The following is a 24,391-nucleotide window of genomic DNA, read 5'->3' on the forward strand; positions in this document are numbered from 1 at the left end:
TATTATTTCCTCTTCTATTTTGATTGGTACATTTTTATTGACTAATTTTGCTACACCTCTGGCTTTTGAATTATATGATGCTGCTGTTATGTGCCCGACCCAGTCTCTCCTTAATTTCTTGTGTTCCACTTCAGTTAGATGCGTTTCCTGCACGAATGCTATGTCGATTTTTTCTTTTTTCAGGAAATTTAATAGCCTCTTCCTTTGATTTGGTTATGTATTCCGTTAATATTTATAGTCATATAGTTCAACGTGGCCATCTCATACTCTGTTTACACCTCATTTCCGCTTCCTCACCATCACCTTTCCCCTTTTCCACATTTTCATCTCTCAGTTTTCCCTTTTTGATCTCAATGTATGACAACACTTCTAAAACATAAAATACTTCAATAAATTCCACTTCTAAAATTCCCTTAACCCTAAATGTTCCCCCCCCACCCCCTCTCTGAGTTGCCCCTTGTCCCTTGCCGGGCAACCACAACTCCCCTATCCATTCGGATTGCGAACCCACTCGCAAGCATCAACTGATTTTGCAGTGACTGTTATTCTCTCCCACCCAACTCCCTCCAGAAAAGACTTTTATCTTCACATTTAACAAAGCTCACCCTCTTTTTTTTCCCCTCCTTTTTTTCCCCTCTCCCTTACTTCCCTTTTCTTTCCCTTCTTTAGTTCTTATACATTATTTTTATATCTTTATATGTAGTTTGTCATCATTCTTTGTTCTTGTTACATCTCTGTCCTGCAAGCGTTCTGCAAATTCTCGTGCTTTCTCCGGATCCGAGAACAGTATGTTTAGCTCCCCCAGGATTACTATTTTAAGCACAGCTGGATATCTTAACATAAATTTATAGTCTTTTTTCCATTAGATCAATTTTGCTGTATTAAACTCCTACCTCTTCTTTAGGAGTTCAAAACTTATGTCTGGGTAAAAAAAATATTTTTGACCCTTGTATTCCATTGGTTTTTTGTCTTCTCAAATTTTATTCCTTGCCCTCTTCAGTATATTTTCTCTTGTCGTGTATCTCATAGATTCTACTAAATCGGATCTTGGTTTATGGTGTGACTGTGGTTTTGGAGCTAGTGTTCTGTTTGCCCTTTCTATTTCCATTCCTTCCTGTATTTCTGGCATTCCCAGGACCTTTGGGATCCATTCTTTTATAAATTATTTCATATTTGTGCCTTCTTCATCTTCCTTTAGGCCCACTATCTTTATATTGTTTCACCTACTATAGTTTTCCATTATATCCATCTTCTGAGCTAACAACTCCTGTGTTTCCTTAACTTTTTTGTCACTGTCTTCCAATTTTCTTCTTAAGTCATTCACTTCCATTTCTACAGCCATTTCTTGTTCTTCCACATTTTCTAATCTTTTCCCTATTTTTGTCATGACCAGGTCTATTCTACTCACTTTTTCTTCTGTACTTTTATTTCACTAAATTCTAACATTTATTCTTGAAATTTTTTTTATCTACATACTGTCCATCTACTTTAACTTCTATTCCTCTGTGCAGAGCTTGGTCATCTTCTTCTGTGTCTGCACCTGTGTTTGTGTCTTCTACTTCTCTTCCTTGTATCTGTGTCTCTTCTGACTTTCTTGTTGAGCTGCTTGCCTCAGCTTGTTGGGTGTTTTTTTTGCATAGCTTCTTGTTGTTGGTCCTGTTCTTCTCGGCTAGTTATCTGTTGGGCTTCCTGTTGATGTTTTTCTTTCTTATCACTCCCTTTCCCATTGCTTTCCTCTTCTTCCAGCTGAGAGCCCTGTTGTTGGGCATCTCTCAGCTGGTCGCGCTGTGTAAGTTCACTCCACAGCTGGGCCCCCCTCCTGTCAGTGTTTTCCTTTTCCTTGGTGTGAGCATTGCCCACTTCTGTTTGGCTCAGAGAGCCATTTTTGCAGTTCGGAGCGGGCTCCTCCCTCCACGGTGACTCCCTGCCTCTTCATGCAGGTAAGGCCTTCTCCTTTCTCTTTCCTTTTTTTCACGTTGTTTTTGCTTTTTCCTTCTTGGGTGCCATTTTCTTTCTTTTGTCCACACCTTTATCTTTTATTTGTTGTGTTTTGTGTTTCTTGAGCTTTGCGTTTTCTTCACTTTATTTCTTCTTTTCTGGAGAGGGCTGATATTCTCCTACCGGTCACTACTCCATCACGTGACTCCTCCCTAGTCCTTATCTCTTTAAACCTTCCATGATTGATGTAACTTCTAAAGAATGTATAGATTAGGCATTAAATGTTTTAGATTTACTTGTTGGGGGAGTCACATGATGGAGTAGTGGCTGGTCGAGTGGAACCAGCCCTCTCCAGAGAAAAGAAAAAAAAGTTTGAAAAAACAGTTCAATAAACATAAAATATAGGAAGAGAAAGATAAAGTTACAGAGAAGAGACAGAAGTTGGCACCCAAAAGAGAAAAGGGAAGAATGTAATCACTGGAGAAGAAAGAAGAAGGCCTTATCTGCATGTCGGAGCAGAGAGCCATCGTGGAGAGGAGCGGTCGATCTCCGATGTTGGTGAGTCCCCAGAGGAGCGGTGTCCTCCTGACCGGCGGACTTCAAATATGATTCTCAGAGCCAAGAAAAGGTTAAAGCTGGCGGGAGGGGGACTCAGCTGAGGAGCGGCCAGCTGAGGAGCGGCCAGCTGCGGAGCAGCCAGCTGAGAGACACCCAGTATCGGGGCATTCGGCTGGGGGAAGCAAACAAGAAAGAAGAAGAGTGGTGAGAAAGAGGGCAGGAAGAGGATGAGCTGCAATGGGGCAACCAGCAGGGGGACGACCTACGGCAGAAGGCCCAGCAGCGGGTCGGCCTGCAGCAGGAGGCCCAGCAAGGATACAGAAGCAGCTCATCAGAGAAGGATGAAGATACACACAGAGAAGGGAAGAAGATGACACAGACACAGATACAGACACAGAAGAAGAGGAGGAAGAAGACGGTAAAATAGAAGGACAAAATTTAGATAAATCCTTTTTTGAAGAACAAATTAGGTCATTAAAAGAATGGCTATCAATAGAATTTAGATCAATCAAAAGAAAAATGAAAAGAGCTGAAGACAATGCAAAGCTTAGAGTTTGTCATGACTGAAATAGGGAAAAGAGTAGAAAATGTGGAGGAATGGAAGCTGCTGTAGAAATGGAGATAAATGATTTAAGAGGGAAGTTGGAAGAGAGCAAAAAAAAATTAAAGAGACAAGATTTGTCACAAAAAATTGATGTATTGGAAAACTACAGTAGGCAAAACAACATAAAAATGGTGGGCCTGAAAGAAGCCAAAGGGTCAGGTATGAAGGAATTTATAAAAGGATGAATCCCGAAGGTGTTGGGAACGACAGATTCACATGAAGAAATAGAAATCGAAAGGGCGCATAGAGCACTAGTACCGAAACCGCCACCACATCAAAAACTGAGATCCATATTGGTAAAACTTCTAAGATATACGACAAGAGAGAACATACAGGAGCAGGCAAGGAATAAAGTTGAAGACAATAAGCCGTTGGAATATAAGGGACAAAAAATATTTTTTTACTCAGGCATAAGCTTCAAAGTTTTAAAGAAGAGGAAGAAATTCAACACAGTGAAAACAATCTTATGGAAAGAAAGGTTAAGACATCCAGCAGTACTTAAACTATTTATTCCTGGGGAACGGAATAGACTGTTCTCGGACCCAAAGAAAGCCCAAGAATTTGCTGAACATTTGCAGAGACAGGAGAAGAGAGGAGGAGGAGTGACAAGAAAATATACAAAAATATGTATAAAATATAAAGTAAAGAAAATATATATATAAAGATTTAAAGATGGATAAGAGAAGGGGGAAAAGGGGGAAAAAAGAGAGAGATTTGTTATATGTATAGGAAAATAGTGTTCTCGGGGGGGGGTTGCTGAGGGTGGGAGTATAATGGTCACTGCGAAATCGGTTGACACTTGCGAGTAAGTTCGCAAACTGAATGGAAAGGGGAGTTGTGGTTGCCATCAAGGGACAAGGGGCAACCCAAGGAGGGGGGATTCATTTGGGGTTATAGGGTTATTGCTTGTGGGGATTGTTGGGGTATTTCATGTCTTAAGTGTGTTGTCATATATTGAGATTAAAAAGGAAAACTTAAAAAATTAATGGAAAAAAAGTGGATGGAGGTGGTGAAGAGGCGGAAAAGAAGTGAAAATAAAGATATAAGATGGTCATGTTGAACTATATGACTATAAACATTAATGGAATATATAACCAAATTTAAGTGTATCACATTGGAAAAAAAAATCACATATAATTTAAAAGACAAAGTTACAATGTTTGAAAAAACCTGGGAACCATATATGGAACATAACAGAAAGAGCAGGCCTCGGACCACCACCACCTAAAATGATAAGAAGATAAACACGATCAGATTTAACGTGTATAAGTAGATGACACGTCTTTTTTGTTTGTATTCCTTTTGTATAAAGATATTGTTTTATTCTATTTTATGTTCAATATTTACAGTTTTTGGAGGGGGGTGGGAAGGGGGAAAAAGAAAATTCACTGTATATTTAAAGAGATGCATCTGTAAATATATTGGTTGATATGGTTCATAATGGGATAAAGAGAATTACAAAAAAAGATTTACTTGTTGAGGGGAGTCTCGCTTCCTTTGAACAACTTTCAGTTAAACATGGTCTACAAAAATTTTTTTGTTATTTTTATGATCTCAATTACATTCATTTCCTACTGATAAGAATTTAGTTGATATAATTTTTAATTTACAACCTTTCTCTAATGATTCAATATCTAACATTTATATGTTGTTGGGAATAAGAGAGACTCCCTCAGATAAAATTTAAAAAGCCTAGGAACAGAACCTACAGCTTTTAATTTCTGAAGAAACTTGGTGAAGTCCTCTTCTTTATGTACTCTCTCCTATAATTTAAAGTATTCCATAGAGCGCACATGTCCAAAGTCAAACTATCTCATTTTTATGTGGATGTATCTCCTCATTGTGATAAATGCAACTACGGAGATGCTTCATTAATTCATATGTTCTAGACATCCCAGAATCTTGAGAAATATCAGATTGAAGTATTTCAAACTTTCTCTGCTTTTTTAAAAGTTAATTTTAAACCAAATCCTTTAACTACTTTATTTGATATTGTTGAGGAGAATGACATAATATTGACAACACCTCAGCTACAATCATTTTTATTTCTCTTATGGCAAGGCGGGTGATGTTGCTCATATGGAGGGACGTTACCCCACCTAATCGTGCTCGATGATGTCGTTTAAATTTAGAGATTAATGTTCAATTTCCAATTTGATTTTAAAATTTCAAACGCTGTGGGGACCCTTTTTGAAGTACTTTTATAATCTTTAATTTGTTGTGAAGGTAGAAGTTTTGACTAATGAGGTAATCTATCACTGAAAAGAATTGTCTTTTTTTGGCTAAACAGCTTTTTTCTTGGTAGTGGATTTAATTTTCCTTTTTAGTAAAATAATATCAATATATTCTGTTTGATAAAATGTGGAGTACCTTGGGTGTAATATGATATTAACATATCTGTATGTACTCTGTACTTTTGGACGTGATATTGAAAAATAAATTCTGGCAGCAGACACTAAGCAGAATCTTTATGTTGCCAAGACCTTTTTGATAAATTAAGACTTCGACCAGATATCATCCCAGTTTTTTAAAATCCTCAGATTCACAGTGAAACTTTCCTCTCTTACACCTGTATTTCGTATTGCTTCAAAATCAGTGAACTTTCACTCCCTTCTTCCATGAATTTCTTTACAGTAGTAATTAAATGGTATTCACTGTTCCATTTGTTGCCTTGAAATAACCTCTAACATAAAGGTGGTGATGGGAAATGGTATAGATGTAGCGGCAACTACACTGCTTCTGAAAGACCACACACAACCAGACAGGTTGAGCTCAGTGAGCAGACTAGTTTATTGCAGGCTGCTGGGCTGTACTTATACTCCCAGCCCAGAGCTGGCTGAGAACCGCACTGGAGGGCACTGACGTCACCCAGTCCACCAGCGCAGGCTTCTGAGCCCTGTGCTGGGAGGAAGGGAACACTCCTGACGGCGCCATTTTGGCCGGCTGCCCCACCGCGTGGCTTACAACTGGGGCTGGTTTGCCAGCCGAATGGTGAGCCGCCACATAGAATAGTTTTTGTTAACGAGAATGAGAGAATATTGACGTTCTGCAGAATCTTGTACAAATAAAATATTTTTTAAATTCAAATAACCAAAATGATCCTTTATGATGTTACCAGCTCCTTCCTATTTGTTTATACAAAGGCACCCAATAGCATTTTGAAATTAAAAGTGCCAGATGAACTATGCTTCCTTTGACCTAGTTTTTTTTCACCTTTTTCTCTTGTTAGGTGGCTGAGCGGTTGTTAGAAAAGGAAGTCCTTGATAAAACTGATATGGTTGATCTTTTGGGACCAAGGCCATTTACTGAAAAATCCACATATGAAGAGTTTGTAGAAGGAACTGGCAGCTTTGAAGAAGACACCACCCTACCTGAAGGACTAAAGGATTGGAATCAGGAGAGGGAGAATAAAGAGGAATTCCCACAGAAACAGCTGGCATAAATATTCCAAGCACCTTTGATAGTTGGAGAACTCAGTGCAGTTCCATGCTGAAAATAAATGCACTGTAGTTTGGAGCATCTTGCATTTAAGATGGTACATTATGGAAAAGCTGAATGAAGCGCCTCGTGCATTGACTCGGGTGGCATGTTGATTGCAATTTAATTAGAGGAGGGTTTTGGTGTGACTGCAGAATCTGATGAAACTTTTTTTCTCGGTCTGGAAGGAATATATATATCTATTAGCACAAGAATGAGCAAGAGTGAATATAAAAGAGAAAACTAGTAAATTTTGATAAATATAAGTTCACAGTTTCAAAGATTTGTGAATGCTCCTCTATGAGCAGACACTTACTTCCCTTGTACTAGTGAATATTTGTTCTCTTATTTTCATTGTATACAAAGAAATTTTAACAATAAGTCCTGTATTGGTGTACAGTACTTTGGAAAGAATTAATCAGTACAGTGTTTCTAATTGCTGTTAAAGTTGCAGTTCAGACCATTTAATCGACAGCAGTAAAAAAAAACCTCAGCAAATGCAACGTGACATGAGCATTCAATAGGAATGTGTATTAACCATTGATCTCTTGTCACAATCGTTAGCATCTTTCTTCAACAGAATGATATCTGCTATTTTATTGCTGGTTCCTTCAAAAGTGATCAGTATGACTTCTACAAAATGTGCAGTATTTAGATTGGCAGTATTGTAATCCAGGGTGAAATCATGAGGTCCCTGTGATGTGAACTAGATATATTGCCACAGTATAGAACCACAGAAAACAGGCCGTTCAGCCCTTCTAGTCTGCTGAAACATGTTCCTCTATCCCACTGACCTGCACCCATTCCATAATCCTCCAGACCTCTCCCATCCATGTATATCCAATTTATTCTTAAGAGTGAGCCCGCATTCACCATGTCAGATGGCAGCTCATTCCAAACTTCCACCACTCGGAGTAAAGAAGTTACCCCTAAAGACATGCCTGCTCGTAATCTAAAGTGGAAAGACCCAATCGCATTTACTGTCTATACTCCATATAATTTTGTAAACCTCTTCTTTGCTCTCAGGAACTTTTTAAATCTTTCCCTGAAACTCAACTCCTAATCACCCAGCAACATCCTAGGAAATCTTCCCTCACTCTTTTGGTCTTTCTGATACCCTTCCTGTAGTTTTGTGACGCAATTCTCCAAATTTGGCTTCACCATAACATCCCAGCTCCTGTATTCATTATTTGATTTATGGAAGCCAAAAGCTTTCTTTACAACCCTGTCTACCTGTGACACCACTTTCAGGGAATTACGTGTCTGAATTCCCAGATGCCTTTGTTCCTCTGCTCTCTTCAATGACCTACCTTTACCATGTATGTCCTATTTTGGTTTGTCATTTCAAAATGCATCACCTCACATTTGTCTGCATTAAATTCCATCTGCTATTTTCTGGCCCATTTTTCCAGTTGGTCCAGATCCCTCTGCAAGCTTTGAAAGCCTTCCTCCTGATCCAAAACACCTCCAATCTTTGTGCCATCAGCACACCTGCTGATCCAATTTTCCACATTGTCATCCAGATCAATAATAAAGACAACAATGGTCCTACTACTGATCCTTGAGCGAAGCCTCCAATCAAAGAAGCAATTGTCCACTACCACTCTGTCTTCAACCATTCAGCCAATTTCAAATCCATTTTACAACTTGTCCATGGATATCTAAACCAACCTCCCATGTGGGACCTTATCTGTCCAAATACTTGTACATCCTATTTCTCAGAACACCCTCCAATAATTTCCCACTACTGACAATCAAGTGCACTGGCCTGCAATTTCTTGGTTTACTTTTGGAGCCTTTTTAAACAATGGAACAATGTGAGCTACCCTCCAATTCTCTGGCACGACACCCATGGCTAAGGACATTTTAAATATTTCTGCCAAGGCCCCTGCAATTTCTACACTGGTCTCCATCATAGTATAATTATCTCATCACAAAAATGAACAATAATATAATCCCTTTGGGTAAATCCAAACTTTTGCCACATTTCCTCCACTCAACATTAACTACATTAACTAGTTTTGTTTTGCAGCTGTTCACCCTGGTGTATGCTTGCATTCTCTTGTCTGTTTTTAAACTGAATTTCAGATGGCCCAGCCTCTGCCCTATTAATCGGTGTGCGCAACCAACTTTCAGTCAATTTCTATATAGGTCACTACAAATTAAAATGTTAGTTTAATAAAGGACTTTTGCTTTCCCAAGAAGGATGCAATATGTTGTCTTTTTAAATTTATATAACTGCTTTTATTTTGAAATGTGTATATTTTAGGCTGAAGTGTTCCCATTATTCCTTCCAGAAAGAAAAAGAAACCCAAACTGATTATTACCTTGTAAATTTGCACTTTTTGCTACAGAATCTGTTTGATTTAAAGCACAGAGGAGCTAAATATTTCTGATTACGTTGTTCATTCATGATTTATATCTTTGGCTTGTCTTCGCGGACGAAGATTTACGGAGGGGTAATGTCCACGTCAGCTGCAGGCTCGTAGTTTGTGAGCATCTTTGGAGGGGGAGGACGTGGACATGTCTTCGGGCCTGCGCAAAGGAGCTTTTAGGTGGAGTGCAGTGTGTGCAGTACTGGTCCCACCCTTGCCGTGGCCAAGCAAGCTGGGTTGACACCAGAATGTCTGGCAGCTAGGTCCTTGGGTAGTAGGTTTTATATAGGAGTGGCCTTCTCCTATGCAGAAAACAAAAACAGGTAATTTCTTCCAATCTGGAGTCTATTTTGTTCTTCTCATAGATTAAAGGTTTTCTTTCACCTTTTATATGATCAATAAATTTGAAGTATTGATATTTATAAATTTTTTAAGTCTTCCTATTCTCCAACTACAACCCTTTTAAAGAGGTTAATAATATTTTACATGGCAAACATGACTGTTAGCAGTGTGTTAACCTTAACTGAGACTTTCATTTTACAGGAATTGAAATGGTTGAGGATTGCATTTGCCACAGTTATGGAATAATTGATGATGCAGTTTGCTGCAACCGATTTTGTTTTAGTTTGTAATTGAATGCTTTCAATAACGTTCAGAGATATGTCTGGTGGCTTCAATGTACAGGTAGTCTCTGACTTACGATCATAATGGAGACCAAAGAATCCGTCATATCTCAGAATGGGCCCAAGTCAGAATTTTGCCCATTCATGCATACCAAAGTCTTAAAGCAAACTTTTTAAAACAAATATTTTTTTCAATATAGATTTGATGATAGCAACTTAAAGTTTCCTCAATCAACTGTTCTCATCCATGCTTACCGTGTTCTGGAGTCGCAGGGCTTGGCACCGCCATCTTGATTCCTGTGCGCACACACGAGAGTTGTGCGCCAAACTCCAATATGCGGATCCGCTACGCATGCGCACGGGAATCAGGATGGCCGCACCTAGCCTACGGACGCTGACTTACAAGATAAACACGCACATTTTGACTCTTACGTGCCTTGTATGCCTGTTATAGTTTATCAAATATAACAAACTATTGCTTTCATGAGGCAGTCCTCAGTGGATGGCAGTTCTAGGTGTCCTGGACAAGAGGTGACTTCTGTACTTTGTTTAAATAGTAAAGTTTAAAGTTCAAATTTATTGTCAGAGTACATACATCCCAACCTTAATTCCTTTTCCTGCATTCTGAGCAGAATTTCTGTTTATTAGTAGTGCACATTGGACTCATGAAAAAGATAGATAAGCAAAACCAAAATGAAAATACAGAGAAAAAAAAAATTCAGTGATGTCATACCAGAGCCTAGTGGAGGAGGTGTATGCAGCAGGACTCACCTCTCTCTCTGCAACTGGATTCTGGACTTCCTAATGGAAAGACCATATTCTGTCTGGGTTGACGCCAGAACGTCTGGCACACCTCTGGGCTTGTGTGCTCAGTCCACTCCTGAGCCCTTTCCTCGATCCAGCTCCAACAGTGTCATCATTTGCAGATGATACAATGATGAGTCGCACAGCAGAGGGGAAAAATCTCGTGATGTGGTGTGAGAATAACAGCCCGAGTCTCGACATGGACAAGACAAAGGAGATGATTATGGTGTTCACATTAATAGCTTGGTAGTGGAGAGAGAGAAAGCACCAAGCTCCTTTGAAGTGACCTATCCTGGACACATCTGACTTGTCAGGAAGGTGCGGCTGTAGAGCAGTGGATTTGGTGGTCAATCCACACAACTAAAAATATCAGAGTGACTCACTGTGGTCTTCCCTCTACAATTGATGTGATTTACCAGGAAAGTATCAAATTAGGTTTGGAATTGAAAATACTAATTGAACAAGTTCAGCTCATCATTCAGGGCATTTATAAGAAGATTGGTCTTAAAACCTATCAAATTTGCACTCAGTACCTTTAAAAAAACACCTGAATTATGATGAGATTTAAAGTGCATTTGTATAATTCTTCCCGCTGTACTAGATACTGTTGCATTTATAACCCGTTATTCAGATTTTTTTCCTGTATAGAATACAAGCTGATATTTTATTCTCACAAAAATGACTAATTTCTTGTGAAACTGCCCATACGTCTGATCTAAATTTTCCACTGAAGAATGAAGACTCTGGAGTCCCACCACCTCCCTTCTGTCTAGAGAGCAAATTGCTGCTTTCTCCACCGTCCAACTTTGTTATTCCTAAGGAGAACAACACATTGGCCATGATTTTGCTGAGTGCACCCTATTGCACACATGTGCCACTAACATTGAGATGGTTTTCTTGCTGGCTTCTATCCTAGAAGCATACAGCAAGGCTGTAAATGGAGCCAGGGCTTTGTATAATGTGAACGTATCAAGTCCAATCCTTAAACTCCTTTGGAAAGGCTATGCCACAAGCCTTGCTGTCAGTTAAAACTGAGTCTTCCTGACATTGAAAAGCATTAAAACTGAATTAGAAATATTACCATAATTATTACCTGATATAATTGCTTGTTTTGTCTCCTCGTTCTGCCTTGATCCTTGTATTTTAATTTATCTAAATGCTGAATTCTAGCTGGTGTTGATATGTAAACTTTTGCTTCATCTGATTACACCAAACACACAAAGTATTCAATATTTTTACTTATCTGAATGAAAATGTAGAGTTGGAGTAAAACAAAATCATGCAAATCAAAAAGCAATTCTATTTTATTTAACTATTGTGAGAAATGACTACTTGCAAGTCTTAAAAGTTAATTTAAAACTTGCAGAACACATTTTTTAAAAATTCCCAAATTCAGGCAGTTTAGGTTCACACTGCACTGGCTGTTTGGTAATATGTTTTGGTATTAACATTGACCTTGGTCAATAATCCATCTCAAATGATACAACACTTGGCTAAAGCCACAGCCTTCAAATGGTATCCTGATGACGTGAATAGGGATGCAAATGGTTATTCTTTTTGATAGGAAAGTAGCTCTCCGATCACACAGATAAACCTTAATTTACAAGGACAGTTCACTAACCAGTAAAGATAGCATCAAACTGAAATCGCGCATACCCACAGACACATTCAGGGTAGTGCAATATTTTGGTTTAGAGTGATGGCTTTTTGAACAACAAAACTAAGCTGAATTCATTTTCTTTACCCATATAGGTAAATCACAGAATCAGTTGGTATTCTGGCTTTCACCACAATGAATACATTTGTCCTACAATGGACAGGAAGGGTAAACCATTTACTTTGAATGTAAAATAACTAGTTTGGGGAATGACAAGGTAAACCATTGATTTCATTTGGAGGGTATTTCAGCCCCCACGGATTAATGTAAAGTTCCTACCAATACAATTGTTCTATATGATTTGCATCCTCCCCAGAGATGCTGCCTGAGGAATTAAAATTCTCCTTTATCTTTACGTCCCAGTCCAGAAAATGTAATGGATGCATGTCATTTACTTGGCTTTCCTTGCCATGGGAGAATTCTAAATGTCAAAGGCAAGAGATTCCCCATTTCTATTTTGCATAGGTTCAATCCCTATTGTGCACTGACTGCCTGCATTCTCCTCCCCTTAGCATATTTTAGGCACTGCTTGTATCAGAAGTGTCAAGGTCCAGTTAAAGCAAGTACTCTCTGATACTAAGTGGCAGTTTTTGCTTTGAACTATGTAATCATGAGGATTTTGTTGAAAATGAGAAATGAAGCCTGACTGAATTACTCAGATGATAGGTTCTGATATTTTCATATGAAGGCCACAGCACTGTCCCAGACACAGCACCAAAAGCATGAGAATGGAGTGCAATTTATACTTTGATTTTCAGAGCTTTGCTGATCTGGTATTTTAAATAAAAAATCTGCAGGCTCAAATTGTGTTTTTGTTAATTTCTGTAAAAATTGAAGATTGGCACAGAGGAAGAAGAATCATGAATAGTGGAGTAGAAATATTCAGCATTGCAGATTTAGGTCTGTAGAGAAACAAACTTCACTTTTGTGCCTAGGGCTTCTTGTGAGTTTCAACTGTTTGAAAGTGGTCTGACATCTTCAAAGAGGCATCAGCGTCACTTGGGAGCTTCCTTTCACGAGTCTGCTCATTCTTGGCTCTTGTCCATGAAGGTGATTTTAAATTTGTTCCATGTGAAATAATCGGATACATCAATGGTTGGTTCAGTTCTACAAAATAAGATGGAACAATTACTGAATGATGTGCCTTCAAAACATCATTTTAAATCAGTGCATATTTTGGTAATACTATGATTTTAATTATGCTGTACCATGCCCAATATGAACTCATCTTCCCCCCTGTACCAACAGCACTCAACATCTGTCTGACAGCTGTCCGGGTGAGGTGTGCAGTCAAAGTAACACTGGGCAGGCTGCTTGGAGCCAAACATGCTCTTTGTTGATGGCAAAGTCCTGTCTGTCTTTTGTAGCTGGGATTCAGCCTTTATAGGCCAGGTAAATATGGGTAAGGATCCTGTGTCTTTAGAGTTATTCCCAGAAACTCCAGCCATTGCTGCTCTAACATCTTCCTTGCTATGTCCTCTTCCAACCAACTTTGGCCTGCTCCTCTCTTGTGCCTCTTTACTCAACTGTTTATTACTGACATGTTCAATTTTATCTTCTCCCTCTTGTACTGCTGAGTGAATTCTAACACATTCTTATCACTTCGAACCAATGATTCTTTTACTATAGCCACCTGTGATGTACTGGGGGGAGGCGAGCATATTATACTGATTGCTGGTATAACAGGTGCTTTCCCACTGGCCAGTTTAGAGGTGGTTATAGTCTGTTAATAAAAGCCCTGTATTAATAGAACACTTGTCTGGTCCATGTCACCTCTCTAATCAAATCCAGGTCATTGCACCAAATCCAGATTCGCCTTATCCCTAGTGGGCTCTGACTCGTTAGCAAAAGCCAAAATTAAATTCTGTTCACCTTCAGTCCAAGATCCCTTTGCGGCTTACAGTAGAGCAAAACAATGCTTGGACCATCTCAAAGCTTCAGCAAACAAAGTTTGACATTAAGCCAAGCAGGAAGCTTTAAGACAGTAAGCAAATCCTGCCCTCAACTGAAAAAATACAAGATCTAATAGACTCGTACCAATTTCCAAAGCTCTCCATTTAAACCATGTCCCTGCATTTCTCTTCCTCCAGCTCTATCTTTCCCTTTTCTCCAGCTGTGCATTCACAGAGTGACCATCTCACCCTCCTTTTCATTCAGGCTCTTGCCTGCCTGCTTTATGTTCACACCTTCACAAAGGACTCCGGTATCTTTGCCTCTTATGGTCACTGCAAGACCTGCTGAGTTTGTGTATTAGATCCAGTACTTATCATTATATGCAAGTCATTTGATCAGTTGAGAAAAAAAAGGTAAAATGAGTTTGCATCACATCTCTATCACTTGAATTATTTGCAGCATCTAACAGAATATTAATCATTCCAGTCTCTTTCACTCAAAAAGATAGTTCTTTGCCTTTATTAGAACAGATTTTTGTCTCATCTATATTCTATATTTTTATATTCACCTTTTCAGACATTGAAGTGTTTTTCCACACAAATTCAGTTTCCATACAATAAAACATTGGTAGAAATAATGACTGATTTGGATACATAGAAGCAGGTAGAGATACAGGAGAACATAGTGGGACAATGAGAAAATACTCACGTCCCCACAAAGGATTTCCAAAATATCAATCACTGACTACTGTTTCACTACATTTAATAACCTTGTATCGGAGATGTTTGCATGTTTAAGATCCCTTCTTTGTACAAATTGTGATCTATTTTGCAAATTTATATAAACAATCAATATGCTTCAGGGCAATTTTGCTTCTTATTTTTAATGATGAAGCAGGACTAGAAGGTCGCCCATTGTCTAGGCATTTCCTCAGTGACACTGACCTGGAAGTGAATCATGCGGTTGACTTTCATCATCAGAATCAACAAACACCTCTGCCAGCTCTTGATCAGACATGTCAGTGAGTTCAGTCAGATCCATGAGGTCAAAGTGCACCTCCAGAGAAGAGACACTGCTGAGCGGCTCTGTCAACACAAATATAGACAAATAAGCACTTGGTGTGCATGGGGTCATCACCCACTTTTCAAGCTGCAAAACGTGAACCACTAAATGCAGGATCAGTGAGAATGCTGCATGCAGCACTTTTTCCAGTGTTTACTCCAGCTGAATTCTGCACAGAATGATAAAATGAACCATGTAACAAAAACTTGTCTTAAAGCAAAATATGCAGATCTTTGAGTTACCTTGGTGCGGTGCAACACTGTATTGCAGTCATTGTACTGGATGGCCCACCCCCAATTATATGTAGCTCCTCTCCGTCCAGGATCCCTAATAAAGGCAGTATCGCCCAATCCCCTCCCTCAATACTGCCTTGGAATTGGGCCAACAGCCTGTAAGAGATGACTGTTTATAGTGATTAAAGCCTGTTAATCTGGACTTCTGGTCCATCAGGTCTAATTGTAGCATTACAATTTAATCACTATAACTACATTCAAGCAGAGAAGCAGGACACGGACACCAAGGATCCAGAGGCCTCCATAAAATTCAATCATTGGCTGCACTGCCTGAACGCCTATATGAGGCAACATGACATCCTGGACGAGGATGATGAGAGACCTGCTGTTTGCACATGTTGGCCACCACATCTTCCAGATGATTAGAGACTGTGAGACTTTCTCAGCCACTAGGGGGCTCCTGCAGAAGCAGTATCTAGCCCCGAAGAACGTGATCGATGCTAGATGCCTCCTGGGCAGCAGTTGACAAGCACCTGGTGAGTCCGTAGATGAATACATTTGAGCCTCGCGGGAGCTGGGGAGAGCTTGTGGCTACACCAATGTTACAGCAGCTGTCTACCAGGAGGAACTGACCAGGGATGCTTATGTGGCCAGCCTCAGGTCTGATCATATCAGGCAAAGACTCCTGCAGAAAGAAGAGCGGACCCTGCAGAACTTGGCCAATCTCTCAAAGGCACTAGAGTCGGCCCAACAGAACATGGAGGTCTACTCCACTGGTAGCACAGCCACCATGTAAGGATTTCGGGCTCAACCATCTTGGGACATGAGGTCCCAAATTTGCAGCCGTTATCACCGAGCACACAGAGTGCTATTACAGTGGCAGCCAGACAAAGCACCCACGGAAGAACTGCCCTGATAGAAGCGTGATCTGTTCCAGCTGCAGAAGAAAAGAACACTACACACGGGTATATAGGTCCAGACCTTGCCCTTGCAGCCACATCTTGGACCTCCAGCCCCACTTCTGTTTGTGGAGAACATCACAGCAGGAACACCAGCATGGCGGCCAGGGTCGACATGACTTCTGGCAGTGACCGCGTGCAAACTGAGGGCAGCCACCTTCAGGCTGGTCATTCTGGAGGCCCCTGACACACACATACAGTAGCAGTGAGTCAGACAACTAACTGACATTGGCATCATCATTCTGGATCAGGTGAGAAATTTTAAAAAAATGTAGATATACAGCATGGTAACAGGCCATTTCGGCCCACAAGCCCGTGCCGCCCAATTTACACCCCATTAACCTACACCCCCTGGTACATTTTTTTGTTTGAAACCCCACGCAGACATGGGGAGAACGTACAAACTCCTTACAGACAGTGCAGGGCTCGAACCCCAGTCCAGTCCCAATCGCTGGTGCATTAAAGACAGTGCACTAACTGCTACGCACCGTGCCGCCCTGAGTATGAAAATTTAAAACCTGACATAAGCATTGTAGACTATATGGCCACTACAATTTTAAAAATCTACAACAGAAGAAAAAGACGAACAGGGCAGGCAAGTTTTTGTCACTTTTACTAATGTCACTTCCACTACAAGGCTGACCTATGCATTTTATAACAAGTCGCTCAATGTTCGGAAAACAAGACCATTAATGAATATTTTGCATTGGATCCAGGTAGGTATTTTGAGCCAGATGGGTATTTGGTTCTTTTTAAACAATGAACAGGTTCAAGAAACATAGTCTACACTTCTAGCGGAAGAACAGTTAGTCAAATCTTACAGCAATTGATACATACGTCTTCTTTCCACCACCTGCAGTAATCCTGATGTGGAAATCGAGACCCCTTCCTCCTCATTTGCAGGCGGAATGTGAGATTTTGAATATTCACAATCCTTTGGCTTCTTTGGACTCTGTTTATTTTTGTCATTATCTCCTAAATTGGGAGAAGGCACAAAGTTAAATGTATAGTTTTTTTTTTCCAAAATTATACTACAAAATTTTAATTCCCACCCAAAGGAGGTTTCTGATTTACCATGCTATAAGACGTATTTCATATCCATGTTAACAATACCTCTATTAACCAGAGTTTGTTGTTGAGGAGCGTTGGAGGCTCTGGGACATGTGGAGAGTACACTATTTTGGGCTGTGGAAGAGAGAGCCCAGGTCTTGGCTCAGAAATTAAATGTAATGCAAGGGACCCTCACAGGTTTAATGGGGAGAATCACAGAGATGGAAAATAGGGTGGGGGCAAATGAAGATGGTTAAGCAGGGTGGAGGGGGAGTTAGATGCCTGGTAAGGGAGAGAGAGCACGAGTCTGGGGGAAGCTAGATGCCCTGGAGAATTATAGTTGCAGGAACAATATTAAATTTGTGGGGCTGAAGGGAGAAACCCTAGGGACTTCTTACAGAACTAGATCCCTGGGGAAAGATATATTAGGGAAAAAGGTAGAGGTGGAGAGGGCAAGTCGGACACCCCATCCAAAGCCTGGCCTTGGGTATAAACCTCGCTCGGTCTTAACCAAATGGGTGCACTACCAGGATAGGGAGAAATTTTTGGGGGTAGCAGCAACCAAAGCAAAGAGGGGTGCTGATGGAAATAGAGGGAGACAAGATATTTTTCTACTCTGACATTAGTGTGGTGTTTTTAAAGCAAAGAAAAGAATTTGAGCCAGTCGGAAAGCAAAAAAGGGTATGAATGAGTCTTGTGGTACCTGGCCAACCTTAAGGTTTTATTACTGGGGTGTGATTGGGGGGGGTGGGAGAATTTTTTTAAAAATAATCAGAGTTGAGTAAGGCGCTATAGTTCGTCAAAGAACTGCTGGTACTTGGGGAATTGGGGGTGGGGGGAGGGACGAGGAAAAGAGAAACAAGAACAAACATGGAGACCATGTCTGTGAAATATGAATGGGAAAAGGGATCTAGGAGAACTCTAGGGTGAGGGTAGGGAAGGAATGTGGAAGAGAGTGTCGCGGATCACAGGCACAGAGTAATGGAGGGAAATAGTGGTGGCAGGAGAGCAGCGATCGCTGGGGGAGAAGGAGGGATGGGATAAGGGAATACAGAGAGGGATTGGGATTGTGATAATGTTAATGGCTATTGTTGTAGTTTATCCCTTTTTTCTTTTCTTTTTTGATAGTTTTTTTCCTATCTTTTTTGGTTCTGTTGTCTTTGTGATTGTTTAGCTTTTCCAGAGTTTATCATGGGAGCAGGGGGCCGAAGAAAAAGGTTGGCCAGATGGTAAATGTGGGGTGGTGGAGGTACCACCTGGGAGTCCTTGGGGTAATTGCTAGAAGTACAAAATTAGTTAGCTTTAGCGTTAATGGTTTGAACGGGTGTGTGAAGAGGAAAAGAGTCTTGGCACACATTAAAAAAATGGATCTGGCCTTTCTCCAAGAAAGGAATCTAACCGAGCGCGAGCACCAAAAGCTAAAGAGGGGATGGGTGGGCCAGGTAATAGCCTCCTCGTTTAGCTCAAAGACAAAAGAGGGGGGGTGGCAATTCTGATAGGTAAGAGTGTGCTGGTGAGAGGGCAGCATGTGACTTCAGATAAAACATGGAGATTTGTAATGGTGCACTGTCAGGCATACTCAGAATCCCAGACCTTAGTAAATGTTTATGCTCCCAATTTCAATGACAAAAAATTTATACAAGAAACTTTCCTAAAATTGGCAGAGGGAAAGGAGAATATTTTGGTTTGGGGTGGGGGGGAGGAGAAGACTAACTTTTGTCTGAATCCTGTCTTAGATAAATTGACTAAGAAAATAGCTAAAACAAAGGCAGCAAGGGACTACCATCAGTTGGATGAAGGAGCTGAATCTGATAGCTGTATGGAAGCAGAAGCATCCCAGGGAGAGAGACTAATCCTTCTATTCAAAACAACATGACTCCTACTCTAGGATAGGATTTTTTCCTGGCTTCGGAAGGTAGAATCATGGGGGGCGGGTAGGATCATGGGGGGCGGGTAGGATCATGGGGGGCGGGTAGGATCATGGGGGGCGGGTAGGATCATGGGGGGCGGGTAGGATCATGGGGGGCGGGTAGGATCATGGGGGGCGGGTAGGATCATGGGGGGCGGGTAGGATCATGGGGGGCGGGTAGGATCATGGGGGGCGGGTAGGATCATGGGGGGCGGGTAGGATCATGGGGGGGCGGGTAGGATCATGGGGGGGCGGGTAGGATCATGGGGGGGCGGGTAGGATCATGGGGGGGCGGGTAGGATCATGGGGGGGCGGGTAGGATCATGGGGGGGCGGGTAGGATCATGGGGGGGCGGGTAGGATCATGGGGGGGCGGGTAGGATCATGGGGGGGCGGGTAGGATCATGGGGGGGCGGGTAGGATCATGGGGGGGCGGGTAGGATCATGGGGGGGAGGGTAGGATCATGGGGGGGCGGGTAGGATCATGGGGGGCGGGTAGGATCATGGGGGGCGGGTAGGATCATGGGGGGCGGGTAGGATCATGGGGGGCGGGTAGGATCATGGGGGGCGGGTAGGATCATGGGGGGCGGGTAGGATCATGGGGGGCGGGTAGGATCATGGGGGGCGGGTAGGATCATGGGGGGCGGGTAGGATCATGGGGGGCGGGTAGGATCATGGGGGCGGGTAGGATCATGGGGGGCGGGTAGGATCATGGGGGGCGGGTAGGATCATGGGGGGCGGGTAGGATCATGGGGGGCGGGTAGGATCATGGGGGGCGGGTAGGATCATGGGGGGCGGGTAGGATCATGGGGGGCGGGTAGGATCATGGGGGGCGGGTAGGATCATGGGGGGCGGGTAGGATCATGGGGGGCGGGTAGGATCATGGGGGGCGGGTAGGATCATGGGGGGCGGGTAGGATCATGGGGGGCGGGTAGGATCATGGGGGGCGGGTAGGATCATGGGGGGCGGGTAGGATCATGGGGGGCGGGTAGGATCATGGGGGGGCGGGTAGGATCATGGGGGGCGGGTAGGATCATGGGGGGCGGGTAGGATCATGGGGGGCGAGTACACAGCAAGGCTCCTCTCAGACCATTCACCCCTATTGTTAACAATAGAAAGGCCAGATAAGCAGGATACGGTATATAGGTGGCATCTTAATTCATTGCTGTTAAAGAACCCAGCGTTTTGTAGTTTTATAAGAATGCAGATTGTAGATGAAACTTTCCAGCTTTTAATATTTCTCAATCTCAAAGCACGTCACCTTCCAAGAGAAGTAAACCTCAATATTCCGAATTGTATGCTATTTATCCAAGTAAATTAAACTACATCAATTGTCAGCATTCAGCATGAGAACTAAACAGTTTCATTTTTAAGATGCATTGAAAACATTCAGAAAGGATGGATTCTGTGTGGATTCCAGAAATATCAGTGAAGATATGATTGAATTCAGAATGACAGTTCATTTATTTGGAGCAACTTTGTCACCAAGTTGTGCAAATTTTGCTCTCAGGGAATGTGCTGAAGATAATAAAGGATATTGTAAATTATAAAGATACTCAACTTCAAACAAATATAAACAAATTAAAATTACAATAAATTATTAATAATGAATAATAATGATACAATTAATAAGGGTACAATTCAGAATATCGAGGTACTGTTCTTGGAAGGTGAGGGTGATGTGTTTCGAGATTGAGAAATATTAAGAGCTGGAAAGTGTCGCCTACAATTTATTCAAAGAAAAGTTTTGAGAGATCTCGTCTCTTCCATGGTCATTCCGCTCAGATATTAAGACACAAGATGTCATAGTATCTATGGTAACTCTACAAAAAGAATTAATCCTTAAAGTACAAAAAACCATACATCATAAGCACAAGGTTTTAGCCTCTACACAGATAGATATGTTTTGCGAGACCAACTGTGCCTCTATTCTGCATAAATTTCTTGTATGGGATACTCTCAAGGCATACTTAAGAGGCCAGATAATTGGGTACACTAAAGCAGTTAAAAATATAAAAAATTGGAACAAAGTGACAAAAAAGTTAAAGAAACACAAGAGTTGTTAGCTCAGAAGATGGATATAATGCAAAACTATAGTAGGCGAAACAATATAAAGAAGATGAAGAAGGCAAAGATGTGAAAGAAATGGATCCCAAAAGTCCTGGGAATGCCAGAAATGCAGGAAGGAATGGAAATAGAAAGGGCACACAGAACATTAGGACCAAAACCACAGTCACAACAAAAACCAAGATCCGTTTTAGTAAAATTTCTGAGATACTCGATAAGAGAAAATATATTGGAGAAGGCAATGAATAAAATTAGAGAAGACAAGAAACCACTGGAATACAAAGGTCAAAAATTTTTTTTCTACCCAGACATAAGTTTTGAGCTCCTAAAGAAGAGGAAGGAGTTTAACACAGCAAATTCAATCCTATGGAAAAAAGGCTATAAATTTATGTTAAAATATCCAGCGGTGCTTAAAATAGTTATCCTGGGACAGCAAAACACACTGTTCTCAGATCCGGAGAAAGCACAAGAATTTGCAGAATGCCTGCAAGACAAAGAGAGATGAAGAGATGTAACAAGAACAAAGAACGATGACAAACTACATAAAAAGATGTAAAAATAATGTACAAGAACTAAAAGAGGGAAGTAAGGGAGAAGGGAATGAGAAAAGGAGGGATAAAAAAAAGAAAAAGAGGGTGATCTTTGTTGTAATGTGAAGATAAAAATCTTTTTGGAGGGAGTTGGGTGGGAGAGAATAACAGTTACTGCGAAATCAGTAGATGCTTGCGAACGAGTTCACAGCCCAAATGGAGAGGGGAGTTGTGGTTGCCCATCAAGGGACAAGGGGTGACTCAGAGGGGGGGGGGCGGGGGGAAGACACTTGGGGTTAAGGGAATTTTAGATGTGGGAATTGTTGAAATATTTTATGTTTTAGAAGTGTTGTCATACAGTGCATTCAAAAAAAGAAAACTGAGAAATGAAAATGGGGAAAAGGGGAAAGGTGGTGGTGAAGAAGCGGAAATGAGATGTAAACAGAATATGAGATGGCCATGTTGAACTATATGACTATAAATATTAACGGAATACATAACCAAATTAAAAGGGAGAGGCTATTAAATTTGCTGAATAAAGAAAAAATAAATATAGAATTTGTGCAGAAAAAAGAAAAAATAGATATAGCATTTGTGCAGGAAACGTATCTAACTGAAGTGGAACATAATAAATTAAGGAGAGATTGGGTAGGGCACGTAATGGCAGCATCATACAACTCAAAAGCCAGAGGTGTAGCTATATTAATCAATAAAAATGTATCAATCAAAATAGAGGAGGAAATAATAGATCCAGCAGGGAGGTATGTAATGATAAAATGTCAGATATATTCAGAGCTCTGGAATTTGGTCAATATATATGCACCTAATGAAGAGGATCAAAAATTTATCCAAGATATTTTTTTGAAGATTGTAGACACGCAGGGGAATATATTGAAACGAGTGGACTTTAACCTTAATTTGGATTCAAAGATGGATAAAACTGGACAAAAGACAAGCAGAAAGTACAAAATAGCCAAATTTATGGTTAAATCAATGCAGGAAATGCAACTTTTGGATATATGGAGGAGACAACACCCAAAGGAGAAGGAATACTCATATTATTCGAGTAGACACAAAACATACTCAAGAATTGACCTGTTCCTGTTGTCAGCCCATATCCAAGGGAGAGTTAGGAAAGCGGAATACAAAGCTAGATTGTTATCTGATCAATAGAACTGGAGGACATCCCACCAAGAACATAAAGATGGAGATTAAACTCCATGCTACTTAAAAGACAAGAATTTAGAGAATTTATTGAACGCTAAATTAAAATGTACTTTGAAATAAATTCGGAATCAGTGAAAGATACATTTATATTATGGGATGCAATGAAAGCCTTCATTAGAGGGCAGATATTAAGTTATGTAACTAAGATGAAAAAGGACTACAATCGGGAAATAGAACAGCTGGAAAGGGAAAATAGTAAGTACAGAAAAAGAACTAGCAACAAGGGAGATACAACAAAAACAAGAGAATTGGCAGACAAAAAAAAATACGAAACATTACAAACATATAAAGTGGAGAAGAACATAATGAAAATAAAGCAGAAGTATTACGAGCTAGGAGAAAAAAATGCATAAAATACTAGCCTGGCAACTTAAAACAGAACAAGCTAAAAGAACTGTATTGGCATCAAGGTTACAGATAATCCAACAGAGATCAATGAAAACTTTAAGGAATTCTACAAGCAATTATACCAAATTGAGAACGAAGGGAAAGAAGACAAAATAGATGAGTTTCTAGCTAAAATTGAACTACTGAAATTGCAAGAAGAGGAGCAAAACAAATTGATAAAAACAGTTGAAATAGAGGAGATACAATATTAAAAAAGCTACTGAAAAATAAAACGCCTGGAGAGGACGGACTCCCAATAGAATTCTATAAAACATTTAAATAGTTACTAATTCTTCCTCTCCTGGAAGTAAAGAACCAGATAGAAGAAACACAAAACTTGCCAGATTCATGTAAAACAGCAATAATTACAGTAATGCCAAAGACAGGGAAAGATCCACTAACGCCAGGATCGTATAGACCAATATCTCTACTTAACTTAGATTATAAGATAATAGCAAAACTATTAGCAAACAGATTGGCTGACTGTGTACCAAAAATAGTAAAACTAGATCAAACTGGATTTATTAAGAAAAGACGAACAATGGACAATGTTTGTACGTTCATTAACTTAATCCATGCAGTACAAGGAAATAAGATGCCAACAGTGGCTGTTGCTTTAGATGCAGAGAAAGCCTTTGAGAGGGTAGAATGGAATTATTTATTAAAAATATTTCAGAAGTTCAACCTACCAAAGAAATATATTAATTGGATTAAAGCATTATATAAGGGTCCAATGGCGAAGGTGACAGTAAATGGATATATATAGATATATATATAGATATATATATATATATATCTATATATATATATCAAACCAATTTAAATTAAGCAGGTCAACTAGGCAGGGATGTCCACTATCTCCCTCACTGTTCACGTTAGCTATAGAACCACTGGCAGAACTGACAAGAACAGAAAATAAAAAGGGGTAAAAATAAAAGAGAGGGAATATAAAATCAGTCTATTTGTAGATGACATCATAGTATACTTCAGAGAGCCAGAATTATCAATAAAAGAATTATATAAGAAATTAAAGGAATAT

General features: G+C 40.4%; 2 protein-coding genes across 3 annotated transcripts in view; one reads left to right on the forward strand and one right to left on the reverse strand.

Annotated features, from left to right (window-relative positions):
• LOC138744684 (mitochondrial inner membrane m-AAA protease component AFG3L2-like) overlaps nucleotides 1-8,781 on the forward strand; it is a 99,445-nt gene extending 90,664 nt beyond the window's left edge. For both annotated transcript variants that reach the window (XM_069901225.1, XM_069901226.1), the window contains one exon: nucleotides 6,330-8,781. In XM_069901225.1, the coding sequence (XP_069757326.1) occupies nucleotides 6,330-6,542 (213 nt within the window). In that variant the 3' untranslated portion in view covers nucleotides 6,543-8,781. The remainder of the gene's footprint in view (nucleotides 1-6,329) is intronic.
• Nucleotides 8,782-11,686: 2,905 nt separating this feature from the next.
• dbndd1 (dysbindin domain containing 1) overlaps nucleotides 11,687-24,391 on the reverse strand; it is a 42,828-nt gene continuing 30,123 nt past the window's right edge. The window contains exons 2-4 of the mRNA XM_069899512.1: nucleotides 17,021-17,158; nucleotides 14,874-15,014; nucleotides 11,687-13,143 (exon numbers count right to left, since the gene is read on the reverse strand). Coding sequence (XP_069755613.1) covers nucleotides 12,968-13,143; nucleotides 14,874-15,014; nucleotides 17,021-17,158 — 455 coding nt within the window. The 3' untranslated portion in view covers nucleotides 11,687-12,967. The remainder of the gene's footprint in view (nucleotides 13,144-14,873; nucleotides 15,015-17,020; nucleotides 17,159-24,391) is intronic.

This window comes from Narcine bancroftii, chromosome 10, assembly GCF_036971445.1.
Source record: "Narcine bancroftii isolate sNarBan1 chromosome 10, sNarBan1.hap1, whole genome shotgun sequence".
Classification (NCBI taxonomy): Eukaryota; Metazoa; Chordata; class Chondrichthyes; order Torpediniformes; family Narcinidae; genus Narcine; species Narcine bancroftii.